The 16,550-nt window shown below is 44.9% G+C and overlaps 1 protein-coding gene across 1 annotated transcript in view; it reads left to right on the forward strand.

Moving 5' to 3' along the window:
• LRP1B (LDL receptor related protein 1B) overlaps positions 1-16,550 on the forward strand; it is a 1,102,312-nt gene that overhangs the window by 1,075,111 nt on the left and 10,651 nt on the right. The window contains exons 85-86 of the mRNA XM_075610066.1: positions 15,973-15,995; positions 16,192-16,309. Of these exons, the coding sequence (XP_075466181.1) occupies positions 15,973-15,995; positions 16,192-16,309 (141 nt within the window). The remainder of the gene's footprint in view (positions 1-15,972; positions 15,996-16,191; positions 16,310-16,550) is intronic.

A 16,550-nucleotide genomic window follows, 5' to 3' on the forward strand; every position in this document is an offset into this window, starting at 1 on the left:
TTAATGCTGTGCCCCCCTGTCTGGCCTGCTCCGGAGCTGGTGCCCCCCCCCCTCCTTCTTCCTTGCAGCTGCGTCAAATGAAGCTCCGGGGTCATGTGACATCAGGTCACTTGAACCGAGGCGTCATTTGGTGCCTATGTCGTCACTTCACATGACCCTGCGGCGTCTTTTGATGCCTCGTTGCAATGGAGAAGCGTCACAGCATTTGAATCCAGGTAAATGTTATTGTTGCAGATCCCCCCGCATTCCCCCCGCATTTAATTTTAATGCCTTGGGACCTCTGACTGCCTGCGCCCCCCCCCCCCCAGAAAAATCTCCCGCCTCTCCTTGGGGGCGCGCCCCCCAGTTTGCGCACCCCTGTCTTAGCATACTGTGCTTCCACTGCAGACAGGGATTCTGGGTAGGGACATGTAAAGGATCACACATTGTCACCTTTTGCATTTTAATATGGACCCCTATAAGTTTATAAGCTTATGGCTGCCATATTACACCGCTTTTTCAGCCCAGCCGGGGTACTAAAATGCAGGCATAAGCTTATAGGGACCCATAAGGGGTGTTTGCTCATTTGCCTGTCACTACCCAGAATCCCTGGCTGCGGGGGAAGCACCATATGCTAAGAGATCATGGCAAATGCCAGGGTTCCAGTCCTGTCTGAGATATGTGAATGTGCTCACAAGAAATATTTGTATTTGCTGTATTAAAAAATGACCTTAATTAAAATGCATTTCAAGGTTTTGTGCAAACTTGTATAAATTCACATGGCCTCTGTTTCAGTCAAACTTTTGTAAAGGATAAAACAGTCAGCCAAAGTTTGACATACATTTTTTTTATACCTAAAAAACAAAAACATATAATTTTCCAGACAATATATCCTGAAATGTGGGGGTTTGCTGAAGGTGGAAGGGAGGAGGGTGAATCCTGTTTCATAAAGTGTGTATTTACTTATTTACCTCCCAAAACACTCCTCTATACCAGGGGTGCGCAAAGTTCCTGAGCTGCACCCACCTGCCTGGCAGCCCCAGCTCTCGCGCCACCCCTCTCCTAAAACCCAGCATCAAATGATGCCGCGGGTCATGTGATGTCACGTAATTTGACCCCACGGCGTCATTTGATGCCGCGTTGCCATGGCGACAGGATACTGAAGAGCCGGCAGAGAGCAGATAAGGTAGTTACAGAGGCCTCACGCCTCCCTCGGTAATTTAATTTAAATGCTGTAGGAAGAGTGCGGGGCCTCTGTAACCGCTGTGCCCCCCCCCCCATGTAACCCCCCTGATTTGCGCACCCCTGCTCTATACAACACGTGGAGAGATAACTGTGAAAATACACCTAAAATACCTAGTAAAGAAACTTATCTGCATATTTAATTTTGCGCTTTTCCATTTTTCAGTCATCCCTTTTCCCAGGTTTCTCTAGTGTTTTTATCATTATCTCTCTCCCTTTCTACCCCCTTCCCCATTTTGTTTTTTAAACCCTTTCTCTCCACCCCTCACCTTCAATTCCCCCCCCCTACCCTCCTTTCCAACCCTCTTTCCTCCCCTCTCCCCGTCGCCTCCTCCCCATTCATGAACTTAGGCGAATTGCTCATACATCTTACTTATGAGCCATATCATTATGTTTAATATAATTCCAGACAACATATAATTGAACTTATTCTGCACCAATAACAAATATATTTAGCAACCGCTTCATCAAAAATATGTTCTCCAATAATTTCTGTTGTACCTATGGATAATCCACTAAATAGATTTACTCTTCTTGATTCACTGCTGTTGTCAGCTTTCTTGCCGTAGGAACACTGCCATGTTTGTATTTTTCTTTTTAATTTCATTATTATTCTGTTGCACAAAATATACATTTTCGAAACCTTATGAGAAGTGATTTCCTTCTGGAAAATCAACAATGCTTTTTACACAAAACCGAAACAGCCTTGAATTTTAATAATGGTTTTCTAGAAACGAAGCAAATATAACAATTCATTTAAAGCTGTGTACTCTTCAGTATCTTTATACTCCCACATCTACTCTATATTACGGTATGCACTTCTAATTTGTTATTGTATATAGATTAAGTTGCTGACTATTTTAAGTAAAAGGGGGTATCCATACGTCAGAACATCCATCTATTTCCTGCTCCCATCCTACACCGCTTCCTAACTCTCCTCCTGCCTTACTTGACTCTTTTTCTGCTGTCTCAGAGGAGGATGTGTCACTGCTGATTTCTTCTCCCTCTACCACTTGCCCTCTTTACCCCATTCCCTCCTATCTCCTAAAACCTCTTGCTCCTACAATAATCCCTATGCTCACACACATTTTTAACTCCTCCCTCTACTCTGGTAGCTTTCCCTCCTCCTTCAAACATACAAACATACATTACTCAAAAACAGCAAGCTTGACCCTATCTGTCTTTCTAACTATCGACCTGTCTCCCTCCTGCCTTTTGCCTATAAACTCCAAGAACTTCTTGTATTCTCTCGCTTGCTCCACATTCTCAACACTTATTCTCTCCTAGAACCTCTACAATCTGGCTTCCGCACTGCTCACTCGACTGAAACAGCCCTTACTAAAATAACTAATGACAGGGGTCATTACACTCTGCTCATATTACCCAACTTCTCTGCAACATTTGACACCGTGGACCACTCTCTTCTCCTTCACATTCTCCATACTCTTGGTATTCATAACAAAGCTCTATCCATGATCTCCTCTTACTTCTCCCATCATACTTTCAGTGTCTCCTGCTAACACCACCTCCTGCTTGATCGATTTCTCTGTGGGGGTAACCCAGGGGTCTGTCCTGGGACCTCTTCTATTTTCTCTGCACACACTTTCTCTAGACGACCTAATCACATCTCTTCGGTTTAAATATCACTTCTATGCTGACGACACACAAATTTACTTTTCAACCCCTGACCTTACACCTGCTGTACAGACCAAAGTTTCTTAATGTCTCTCTGCAATATCATCCTGGATGGCCCTGTGCCGACTTAAACTTAACATGGCAAAAACAGACTTCCTCATACTTCCTCCCAAACCTGGCCCTATCTCCTCATTCCACATTACTGTTGGAAGTACTATCATTCACCCAGTAGCCCAAGCACGCTGCCTAGGGGTCACACTTGGCTCCTCTCTCACATTCTCCTCACACATTCAAAACGTAATTAAAACCTGTAGCTTTTTCCTCTGCAATATTACAAAGATACGCCCTTTCCTCTGTTGCTCGACTGCTAAAACTCTGACTCAGGCCCTCATTCTCTCCCGTTTCGATTACTGTAACCTCCTGTTCTCTGACCTTCCTGTCTCTCACCTGTCTCCCCTACAATCTATCCTAAGCACTGCTGCCAGAATCACTCTACTCTTTCCTAAATCTGTCTCAGCGTCTTCCTTGCTGAAATCACTCTCTTGTCTTCCTATTAAATCCCGCATCTTGCACTCAATTCTCCTCCTCACTTTTAAAGCTTTACACTCTTCTGCCCCACCATACATCTCAGCCCTAATTCCTCGCTATGCACCATCCGGACTCTTGCGTTCTTCTCAAGGATGTCTTCTCTCTACCCCCTTTGTATCTAAAGCCTTCTCCCGCCTTAACCTTTCTCACTGACTGCCCCCACACCTCTGGAATGCCCTTCCCCTCAATACCCAACTAGCACCCTCTCTATCCACCTTTAAGACTTACCTTAAGACACACTTGCTTTAAGAAGCATATGAGTAGCACCGTGGCTAATACTATACACATGATACATAAAGCTTGGCCCCCTGCAGACGCACTTACCAGAATGCCGTCCTACTGTCTCTGTGCGTTCTTCCTACCGACCAATTAGATTGTAAGCTCTTTGGAGTAGGTACTCCTCTTCCAAAATGTTACTTTTATGTCTGACGCACTTATTCCCATGGTCTGTTATTTGTATTAATTGTTATTTATATGATTGTCACGTGTATTACTACTGTGAAGCACTATGTACATTAATGGTGCTATATAAATAAAGAAATACAATATAATACCTCATGAATGCACATATCCATGTGCACCCTTTCATTGCTGCTTGACCTATTGAAATTGCTAGGAAAATGACTTTACTCATTTGCCAATTGTATTTGTTTGTATTTGTGGGTGTTGATATTTCATGTGACAATTTCAGAGACGTGAAGCAGGCTTGATTAGTGTGTAAAAAGAGGACAAGGTGCAGCAAAAGACAAGGGATCCCTGAGTGGGTGTCTCCACCGGAATCCATAACCCGTGTCAGTCACCCCACCACGTGGTTAGACTATAATACAGTGAATAACACAATAGGGTAAATATAGCAGGTTTAGGGACATGTGAATGCACTAATATGTTTCTTGTCTTTGCTGTACTTTATACACTAAAGTTTCTTGCCACTTTATTGACACAACAAACCTAATTGTACACTGGATCTTGTTTAATTGACAATGCAGAATCAGTAACCAAGTTCAAACTGATAAGTCAAAAAGGGTCTTTGAGTGGGTTTTCCCACTTTAATAAATAGTCTCCTATAGTTAATTATAAAGAAACTCCTTGAGACTATTTATTAAAGTCTCCCACTGAAAAACTGGGACAAAACCAGTACAAAAAAACAGCCCAATATGTAGCAAAGAAAAGGAATCCAAATCTGGTACACGTTTTGTAGTATTCTGATGTGTATCTAGTTGTGCAGCTCTGAGTCTTTAGTACACAACTCCCTAGGTGTGCTCATTTGTGTGCTTTAATCCAGAATCCATGTCTGCTGTTCAACTACTGCACAGGTGGCTTAATCAATGGCTCTGTTGAAGACTGAGCCACTAATTGTGCCACCTGTGCTGAAGCAGGTGGCACAAGTCAGTTAGCCAGTGTCAGTGTGACTTACACAAATTTCATATATTTCATTTGATATTGTTTTCTGTAGAAGCCTTTTACCAAATGTAGCCAGGTCCCCTCCAGTCCTCCGTTCCCCCCCCTACCTCCGCTGCCGTGGGGGGTGTTGCATTCAGGCGACAGGCACGCTGGCGGCTCCCTCCACAGGGCGCCGCCATGTCCCAGGTGCTCACGCATGCGCTGAGGCCTGCCCATGCACAGAGCAGTTGTGGCGGCCATATTAGGATAGGCACGAGAGGTCGCACTTCAACAAGAGGTCGCGCATGCGCAGTGGAGTGGCAGAGAAGCGGCGGCCATTACAAAGTCACGCATGCGCAACATGCTAGGCACACGCGGCGCCAATGTTAAATACCATAGGCGGGGACTACAAGTCCCAGGAGGCATAGGGGGCATACTGTCTGTGTTGCCTATACAGGCATACCCCACATTAACGTACGCAATTGGTCCAGAGCATGTATGTAAAGCGAAAATGTACTTAAAGTGAAGCACTACCTTTTTCCCATTAATCGATGCTTCGTACAGGTAGTGAGTTGGTATTGGTGTTCAGGACGTGCTGACAGGCGCATGTGCGAGCTGACGTTTGTCTATTGGGTGAGGGGAATCAGCGCGTCACTAGTACGGCGGTTTGTAGGGCAGAATAAGTGTACGTACTTGCAAAGCGAGCGTACGGACACAGAGGTATGTGCTATTGAAAATATGTCCTTACTCGCGAGTGTACTTAAAGTGAGTGTCCTTAAACCGGGGTATGCCTGTACAGTAACTGTATACAGTACAGTTACAGTAAAACCTTTCTATTTTATTACTGTGTGAGTAATGTGATTGTGTCCCATGAGGGGCTGCTTCCACTCTGCTGGGATCCCTCACAGGTAGAGGTGCTGCACCATTTATATGAGTAATTCACCCAGGCTCCCAGCGGCAGAGGCTTAGGCTCCCAGCGGCAGAGGCTTAGGCTCCTGCTAGCCAACAGGTAAAAGGGCAGCACCAGTTGCTCTTTACAGTCACCCCCCCTGATCTCACTTAGGGGAAGGGGAAGAAGGGCTACACAAGTAATAAACATCAATTTTACCATAATTAGAAGCACTGAGCAAGTAACTATTAAATAATCTGTAGGACATAGACAGGGAACTGTGAGGACCAAAACATTGGAAATGTATATGGACTTCTAAATACGCTTTATCTTGCTATGTACCTGTGTGATGCTGCATTTTTTCTAGTCTGATCCAGCAATGAGTGTCACGGTTCCAGTTTTGGATGATGTACTATATATATAAAGAACAAGAAGTGTAGGCTCCATAGCGTAACTTATTAAAACAATTTAATAAAACAAAAAAAAGCCTCTAGGACTTGCACTCACAACGGTAGAGTTTTTAAATCGCATTTTAGAGATATAACGCTGCAGGAACAGATGCCAAAAGCATGCAGGATAAAGGTCAGCTGGAGGGTGTCAGGAGCAGATGACTTGACCGTGATGAAGACCTCCAGAGAACGTCCAGGAGATGTAAATCCCCGTAGAGGGTCCGCTTGTTGAATCCACAGGTAGTTGCCACCAAACAGACTAAAAGTAGGTCTGACCTCTCCCAGTGTTGCTACTCAGAGAATAATGCTTCCGCATCAGCTGGTATGACATCCATAACTACCCTATGCATTTCCTCACGTACGTGACTTCATCAGGGCTTATTTGATTGTTCGTTAGTGAGGGTTTAAATTCTTGTGGTTGCTAAGCAACTCGCAATGCTAAAATGCAATAAACCAATCAATAAACAACATTTGAAAATGTGTGTGTATATATATATAAATATATAGCCAATAAAGAATATCACTTGTGAGCACATTCACATGTCTTAGACATTATCACCTCCCACTGCAGCAAGGGATTCTGGGAAATGACAAGCAAATGAGCACACAATGTGCCACCTTTTTCCTGGAATATCCATTCACATGGAGTCCATTTAAGCTGATGCATCACCGTTCACACAGCTTTCAAACACAGCATGGGACTAGCAAAGCAAGTACAAGCCACTCACAGACATGTTTCAACCTTGATGGGTATCATCAGTGTGAGGTTGGTTTATACTTGCCTTGAAATATTTCTAGACTGGGTAGATTTACCATATACATTTAAAGTTATGGTGGGTGAAAAAGGCGACAGAAAACCTCCACCATTAGCATATAGCCCATAAAGAATTCTTTATTATATATATATATATATATATATATATATATATATATATACAGACATGTGTGTGTATGCGTGTGTGTGAATATATATATATAAAAAGGCGACAGAAAACCTCCACCGTTAGCATATAGCCAATAAAGAATTCTTTATTATATATATATATATATATATATATACAGACATGTGTGTGTATGCGTGTGTGTGAATATATATATATATATACAGACATCTGTGTTTATATATATATATATATATATAAATATATATATATATATATATATATATTCACACACACACACACACACATGTATACTACACACGTCTGTGTGTATATATATATATATATATATATATATATATATATATATATATATATATATATATATATAAAAATATATATATATATATATATATACATATATATATATATATATGTAAAGGGTGTTCCCTCTATATTAGGGGATGTCAAGCCAGACAGGCAGCTGAGGTAGTGGGTGCGAGACCAACCTACATCATGTGCAGCACCTCCACCTAATCAGGATCTCTGCGTCTGCAGGGAGATGGTTCTGATGAGGAACTCCTTCTTGATGGTGATGGCCCCTGGAGAGTAATTGCAGACTCACACCATGGGGTTCTCGTTGAACAAGTCATCTTTATTGTGCGTGGTGATATGGGCCAGCTGCCCCTCACAGTCAGTGCTTCAGCCGCACATTGCTCCGTGTTTCCCTTTAAAAGGTACGCCCTCCCAATGGAGTGGGATCCCCTCTCCCCGTAGGGAGATCACCCCTGTGCCAGGTCCCTGGACACAGTTGGCCTTCTCTAACTGGATATAAAATGGTGCCACTAGTTACTGCACTAATGGGCACATCAGAACTTGCTGCTTCGCCATCACCTTGCAGCATCAACCGCAGCAACCACACCTCTAACTTTAGGCAGTGCATTGCCTTATATACATTAGGAGGCAGGCACATCTCTGATGTCACTAACTATGGACTCAGAGCATGTAGCCACTCCCATCCATACATAGGGCACCTCACCAGGGTGTGAGGGCAAACCTCCATGATTACTGCTGGCATTCCTGTAACTTACCAGGTCTTGCTGCCAGCAGGAGAGATGACTGTAGACCATTGTTATGCATGGCTACATACTCCCCCTGGTGAATCCCCACCGTCCCGGCTGGGACCTAAATTTGGTGTACCTTTCTCCAGGAGACACTGCAAAAGGAACACATCCTTAAGCCATAACAATTCTTGTCATCCATAATTAGTTATATAACAGCGCTCACTGACCAGCAGGGGCGCTCAAGATTTCCACAGACCTCACTATGCTGCCTACCTAATAGTAGTGGCGAGGATCTGGCTTCTTCACTTCTCTGCCTGCCATGTCGGTCACTGTTACACTATGCTCCCGGGGCAAGCCACGCTCGGGTCTATACACAGCCTTGTGCATATAAATGCTGCACCCAATGCTCCAAACTCGCATTAACTGGGATATCCACTCTTCGGCTTGGGGACCCTTAATGGCACCTCCCTTGTTAACCATATAGTACTCTATATCCTCCCTAAGCCACCCATCCCGGCAGTCCTCTATCTCCTGCATGAGGGGTTCGGGAACAAATGGGTATTCCAACCCATGGGAGCGTTTGTATTTGGCTACAATGGCCCTTTCTGCTTGTCAGGCCCTTGTCAGCTTAGCACTGCCAGCTCTCCCCGGCAACACCCAGGAAAGGGGTTCATCGGGATCCACCGTATCATCTAACCCACCGAACCCAGTGGTTCTATAAACCCTCGCCTAATCTTATAACACCGCTCCTGTATTTCCTACAGGTGATCCTCCTCCGTAAATTCTCCCTTGGCCCACCAATGATCCACCACCTCATCCCACTCCAGGATGAACCGGGTCCTATCGATCCAGGCCACATATCCCTCAAACAAGGGGGCCCACCATCAGGTTTCCCTGACCTCCTCTAAACATACCTCCTCTAACTATTCCTCTTCTGGCACACCCCCGGACGATATGCCCGACGTACTTTCGGACGGGACCTGATATCCCGGATCCCTTTTCTGGCTCCCAATGGTAACGCTAACATTACTGGGACAATCGCTGGATACCGACACCTATCTCGTAATCCTCCCTCCTCCCACCGATCCATCATCGGATGTCCCATAGTCCAGGCTCCCAGTCCGTTCATCGGAAGTGACCCGTGAATCCCCTGACAACCCTAAACTTGAGGATGACCTAAAAGTGAAAGTGAATGGGGCTGGGACTTTAACTAAGGCCTGGGGTCTAGCTAGGGCTGGAGTTTGGGGATAGGGCCGAACCGTCGGTATCCGCGGGGCTAGGACCCGCTCTTCACCGCTACCTGGTCTGGTTCTGCCGCAGAGACTCTCCACTTCTCCGGTCTCACGACTCCTCGATCTCCGCGTCGATCGCCCGCTCCTCTTTGACTTAGGCGTCTGACCTCCACTGCTCGAGCAAAGGGGCGCGATCATCTCCCACTCTGCTCTGCTCGGTCCACCGGAAGTGATGTCCTGACATGCAAGTGTCTCGCCGCCATCTTGGGTTGGGTCCCAAAGCGGGACCTCTTCCTCCACCACAATATCCGGCAACGCCTTCTTCCATCGTGGCGCCGCCTGGGCCTGGCTCCGTCCTTCCTCCGCTGTCGCCACCTTGGGAGCCTGGGACAAGCATGGACTCTGCTTACCGCTCTTTGGTGTTGGGGTGGACCTGCCGCCATCGGACCCACTGGTCACCACGGCCGTGGGACTTTGCCGCGGTATGGGCGACACTCCACTCCGTTCCTCGCCGACACAGGTAAGTGGCACTCTTTTAATAGTACTGCTGCTGTGGTATGCCGGCGGTCGGGCCGTCACTGTAATAAGGCTGAGGGACTCCTCGTCCGAGGACTCTAACTTCGCGTTAGGCCGGGGCATTCCGCTTGGTGATCTGCGGTGTGCCCCCCTTTTATCACCGCGTCGGTGACCGGTTTTCTCTGCCGGCTCTGTCTTGATGACCGAAGCTGGTTCCTGTTCTCCGGGACCCGTAGTCTCCCTCCAGAGCGCACCGGGAAGTTCCGCTGTTAACATAGCGACATCTTCCGCAGCCTCAGCCGCCTGAACCGGCACGAATGTCGGCACGGGCCATAAGTATTGTAGGCCACATTGAGCGCATCATGCAGTAGAGCTCACCGCTCCGCCCAGCAGTCGGCACTGCAGGCATAAGCATGCCACCGTCTATACACCCTCTACTCGGAGGATCAGGAAGCATCCTGGAGCCGAGTAGGGATGAGTGGTTATCAGAGGCCCTTCTTCTTGTTTGCAAGACATAGTCACTAATGGGGGCACTCGCACTAGTGGTCTGTACTGCTTGCTGGTTCCTCGCAACTGAAGGGCATGGGCTGGGTTGCCAACCCTTCCTCCAGCTTTCTCCATCCGCATCCGCCAAGATGGGAAACCACTCCCCGTGGTTGAAACTTGGGGGAGGTCCCGTAGACTTGTAGGCTGACCCAGCACAGGGGTGGAATTAGTCACAGTCCATTTGGGCACGGCTCCAGCTTTCGCGCCATACCCCCCAACAGGGCGGGGTCTCTCCATTGGCGCCACTCCTGGCCAACTTTCTGCAAATTGAGCAATTGCAATATTCTCTGCAACTGGAACACGCGGTTTCCCAGGGACGCGGGAACCGCCATCTTGGATTGCACTGTCAATCGGGTTCACTGTTGAGGTAGCGTTTGACTGTTTGTATGTTGAATGACAAGCAAGTCCATTACGTTTCTCCCATCTCACAATAATGTCCTCTCCGCTATCCTCAGGGTCAGTACCCCAAGGTCCTAAGCAGGACATACACGGCACAATCACTGTTTTCACACCATTCCACAGCAGGCTCACAAAAGTCTCTTCTGAAGCTTGCTCTTCCTCCTCACACATAACATATTCGTTCTCTCCTTCGGCCTCCGTCCGCCATATTGGACCTTCCGCACCGCGTGGATCCTCCATTCTTGCGGTCGCCATTCGGCCACTGTTCCTTGAGTTATTGTACATGGAGCTCCACTCTGCGGGGCAGCTGCCACACCGGTACAATAAAAATGCCTTGTGCACCACCGCGTGTACCTAATGTAGATCTGACTTGTGTTTGCACTACCTCAGGCTAGGCTCACTCTTTCTGTGTCTGCTGTATCTCCATCCTCCCAGTCTGTGCTCCCTGCAGTCAGTGGTCTGGAATGGACTAGAGTACTCTGGTTCGTCCATGCAATACTTTGGGGTCTACCTGCTGTTGGTCAGTCTAGCGCAGACCCTCTCCAGGATTCCTGCTCTAAGTTACCAGTTTATCCCTTTAGGCGTCATACCACTAGCACTACCTCAAGGTTTCTGTGACAGCTATAGCTCGGCTCCAGACCCACTAAACTCCTTGCAGAATCCCAGGGCGTCCGTGCGGTCCGCGTCTTGTGCAGCTCCCCTAACTTCCCCTGGCTCCCTTCCGCGCAGCACAAAGTGGCAGAAGACACTCTCCCTGTTTCCCAGGTTGCCCAGCAAAAGCCTGTCCTGTTGACAGGTATCTAAGCAGCACCTCCAACTGTAACGGGTGTTCCCTTTGATCTGACCCACCCAATCTCACATTGGCCCCTGTGGTCTATCCAGCCCCCATTACATGTTCGTGTCTGGTGGTGCACCTGTAGGCAACAGGACTCCTGAGTCTCCCGCATGATGGTATTAGGGGATGTCAAGCCAGACAGGCAGCTGAGGTAGTGGGTGCGAGTCCTACCTACATCATGTGCAGCGCCTAGACCTCATCAGGATCTCTGCGTCCGCAGGGAGATGGTTCTGATGAGGAACTCCTTCTTGGTGGTGATGGCCCCTGGAGAGTAATTGCAGACTCACACCATGGGGTTCTCGTTGAACAAGTCATCTTTATTGTGCGTGGTGATATGGGCCAGCTGCCCCTCACAGTCAGTTCTTCAGCTGCACATTGCTCCGTGTTTCCCTTTGAAAGGTACGCCCTCCCAATGCAGTGGGATCCCCTCTCCCCGTAGGGAGATCACCCCTGTGCCAGGTCCCTGGACACAGTTGGCCTTCTCTAAATGGATATAAAACGGTGCCACTAGTTACTGCACTAGTGGGCACATCAGAACTTGCTGCTTCACCTTCACCTTGCAGCATCAACCGCAGCAACCACACCTCTAACTTTAGGCAGTGCAGTGCCTTATATACCTCAGTAGGCATGCACATCTCTGATGTCACTAACTATGGACTCAGAGCATGTTGCCACTCCCATCCATACATAGGGCACCTCACCAGGGTGTGAGGACAAACCTCCATGATTACTGCTGGCATTCCTGTTACTTACCAGGTCTTGCTGCCAGCAGGAGAGATGACTGTAGACCATTGTTATGCATGGCTACATATATATATGGTGAGGTGCCCTATGTATGGATGGGAGTGGCAACATGCTCTGTATATATATATATATATATACGGTTGTTGTGTGAAAAAGAAAGAACCCTCTTTGAATTCTATGGTTTTACATATCGGGACATAATAACAATCATCTGTTCCTTAGCAGGTCTTAAAATTAGGTAAAGGCAACCTCAGATGAACAACAGCACATGACATATTAAAACCGTGTCATGATGTATTTAATAAAAATAAAGCCAAAAGGGAGAAGATATGTGTGGAAAACTATGTACAGTTCACCCTTACTGCTTCCTTGGTTTCTGAGAGCTTGCTGGGTATCTGTGTGTTTGTTTCCATAGGAATTAAGATGCTAAGTAGCAGACAGGTGCTGCTAATCAAATACCCTTGATTAATTGAACATCAGCAAGTGTGACCACCTCTATAAAAGCCGAAGTTTTAGCAGTTTGCTGGTCTGGAGCATTCAGGTGTGTGTTAACACAATGCCAAGGAGGAAATATATCAGCAATGATGTTAGAGAAGCAATTGTTGCTACCCATCAATCTGGGAAGGGTTATAAGGCCATTTCCAAACAATTTAAAGTCCATCATTCTACAGTGAGAAAGATTATTCAAAAATGGAAAACATTCAAGATTGTTACCAATCTTCCCAGGAGTGGACGTCCCAGCAAATTCACCACAAGGTCAGACCGTGCAATGCTCAGAGAAATTGCAAAAAACCCAAGAGTTACATCTCAGACTCTACAGGCCTCAGTTAGCATGTTAAATGTTAAAGTTCATGACAGTACAATTAGAAAAAGAGTGAACAAGTATGTTTTTTTTGAATGGTTGGCAGAGAAAGCCTCTTTTCTCTAGAAAGAACATGTCAGCACGACTTTGGTTTGCAAAGTTGCATCTGAACAAACCACAAGCCTTCTAGAACAATGTCCTTTGGACAGACAAGACCAAAGTGGAGATGTTTGGCCATAATGCACAGCGCCACGTTTGGCGTAAACCAAATACAGCATATCAGCACAAACACCTCATACCAACTGTCAAGCACGGTGGTGGAGGGGTGAGGATTTGGACTTGTTTTTGCAGCCACAGGACCTGGGAACCTTGCAGTCATTGAGTCGACCATGAACTCCTCTGTATACCAAAGTATTCTAGAGTCAAATGTGAAGCCATCTGTCCGACAGCTAAAGCTTGGCTGAAATTGGGTCAGGCAACAGGACAATGATCCCAAGCACACCAGCAAATATACAACAGAATGGCTGAAAAAGAAAATAATCAAGGTGTTGCAATGGCCCAGTCAAAGTCTAGACCTCAACACCATTGAAATGCTGTGGCTGGACCTTAAGAGAGCTGTGCATAAACAAATGCCTGCAAACCTCAATGAAGCAACGTTGTAAAGAAGAGTGGGCCAAAACTCCTCCACAACGATGTGAGAGACTGATAAAGTAATACAGAAAACAATTACTTCAAGTTATTGCTGCTAAAGGTGGTTCTACAAGCTATTGAATCATAAGGTGTACTGTACTTAGTTTTTCACACATGGCTTCTCCATTTTGGCTTTATTTTTGTTAAATAAATCATGACACGGTGCAATATGTCATGTGTTGTTGTTCATCTGAGGTTGTATTTACCTGATATTAAGACCTGCTAAGGAACAGATAATTGTTATTATGTCCTGATATGTAAAACCATAGAATTCAAAGAGAGTGTACTTTCTTTTTCACATCACTGTATATCCCAACATAGATGTTGCGCTTGTTATCTTTAACACGATTGCATAAAAATTCCCCACATTTTCCGATTTTGCTCGCAAATAACTCTATTTTCTAACTGGTGGCTCCATTTGTTTTTATGGTGCAATTTCAGCTGACACGATAAAACACACATTAGTAAAATTGCGCGATAACGCTTGCGAATTTAGAATAACAAGCTCTACATCTGAACCTAATCAGCACCCAAGCTGCAGACAGGATTTATTGAATCTCCCAAGCCATTGGGAATGTACTTTTTCCCATAGCTCCAAGGCAATGAACACAGACTACAGCTGTAAATACATAACACGTGCACTGCCCACACATACAGTACGCGGGATGTAATGCCCAGTGAAGCACAAGAGATATACGAATGTCGGACATTTGGCCTGCAGTTTGTAGAATGAAATAGTGATTGAGTACCTGTTTTAGATCCTAAGCTTTGCAGTGATTTATAGGACTTCCGCAGGGGAGCAATGTAATAAACACAGTCCCGTGGAGAGTGGTGGCTAAACGCGTTTGATAACATTTGGGGGTCAAAAAGGTTAAACAAAATCTGACCATTTTTCTGGAAAGTACTCCTGAAGAATGTCTATTGATGTATAACATGACCGGATAGCAAAAAGCTTGTAGGAGAAAGAGAGTGACAGATTGATGGACACACGTATTATATACAGTGTATATAGATTAACAATTACACAATCTTTGTTGTCATTTTCTTTTTCTATGGTCTATGATTTTATTTTAACAGAAGTCTTATTGCCCAGTGGTTTTTGTTCTCATTTTCCTTTATTTTTTCATTGAGAGCAGCAGGTATTTTGCTCTGCACCTTCCTGAATTTCACTTGCCACATTAACAATAGCCCTATTATTTATTTACTCTTCATTACTGCGTGTAAAACAAATGAAACAGGTTTGGCTTACTGTAGATAGGGGGTAAGTTAATTAAACCCACTTTGATCTTTGACTGATGTAGAAGAAAAATGAAGGAAAATTCTGCATTATTTAATGTCCCATTAACGTGACAGAATTGGGGCAAAACATGTCATTCTAAGAGGAGTATTCTCCTGATGTGAAAGTATTGTACTGTAATTGATATATATATAATACCCACTCCATTGAATGGCCAGTACAGAATAATAAATGTTAATGGTTTCACACTTCACTCAATATACTTCAATTCTTATAGCATAAAGGGTCTTTTTGGAGAAGTAGATATGATTTGTGTTCCTCTTGCAAATCTATTTCTCCATATGCTCTACTTATTAAGTTGAGACATTTGTTGGCACTTTTTTGGTGATTAAGGCCCACATTTGCTAAGCATAGTCCTCTATCACAAGTCATTCATTTGCTGTAAAGTGTATTCCTGCTGCATAATTAGAGCAAAAGTGAAACAAAAAACTGCATCAGATGTACAGTATCAAAGAAAAGGAATTGATTTGAAGACCATGGAATTTTCTGCATTGCTGAATCTCGTGGTTTTTTTTGCTCCACTTTTGTCCTGTCTATTTTGACCCTTATTCAATATGCTTTAAAACTGCTTCCATGTACTGTAGAAGACCTTAGTCCCATTCATTTGAATAGCGCTGACCTTCAGCACAGGGAAGCAGCTTCCCAGGCATATAGGGGCCTTTGTTACATAACCCCCAGACTCTATGCTCTGTGCTTATCTGCTTATGGACAGATTTCCTTGTAGGAAAGGTATCCACGTCCTTGGAGGAGGACAGGCAAATATTTTGCACATGCCTACAACTAATTGAGATGTGTCCCTTTCAGATTTGAAATGCATTAAACTAAAGGTTTGTGAAATGTATTAAACCAAAAATAAATATGAAAAACAGTCAGAAGTGAAATACGCGAAGGGCCATTTTTACTAAATCTTACATGTTGGTTTATTTATTTTTACTGATTCTGATGTTTACAACTTTATAGATCTCTGTGATGTCATATTTGTGATGTCATGCTGTTTGGCAGATAACTTTGTTAACTTAACAGCTGGCGTCCATTCATTTTCCCATTTCATTGGATCTTTATAGATGTTCAGCGAACTGGTCAGGAACGCAGTGTGAGAGGCCTGCTCCCAAGAGCAGCAAATCTGACAATACGAGTGCAAGTAAGAAATTCAAATTAGCATATGCAATTGCTTGAGACGTATTGTTCAATTTAAAGCTTTAACTGAACATGTACTGATTTAATATTAATCATTATAAGGGAATAAGTATTGTAAAGGTCACCTGTGCCGACAGCAGCATTTCTTTACCATGCTGTTAATCTAGCATAAAATAGGGTATTTTCTTATGAATTTTAATTCCCTAGAACAAAATATTTGCAGTTTATTCTATTAGCAATTGAAA

The sequence above is a fragment of the Ascaphus truei genome, chromosome 7, assembly GCF_040206685.1.
Source record: "Ascaphus truei isolate aAscTru1 chromosome 7, aAscTru1.hap1, whole genome shotgun sequence".
Classification (NCBI taxonomy): Eukaryota; Metazoa; Chordata; class Amphibia; order Anura; family Ascaphidae; genus Ascaphus; species Ascaphus truei.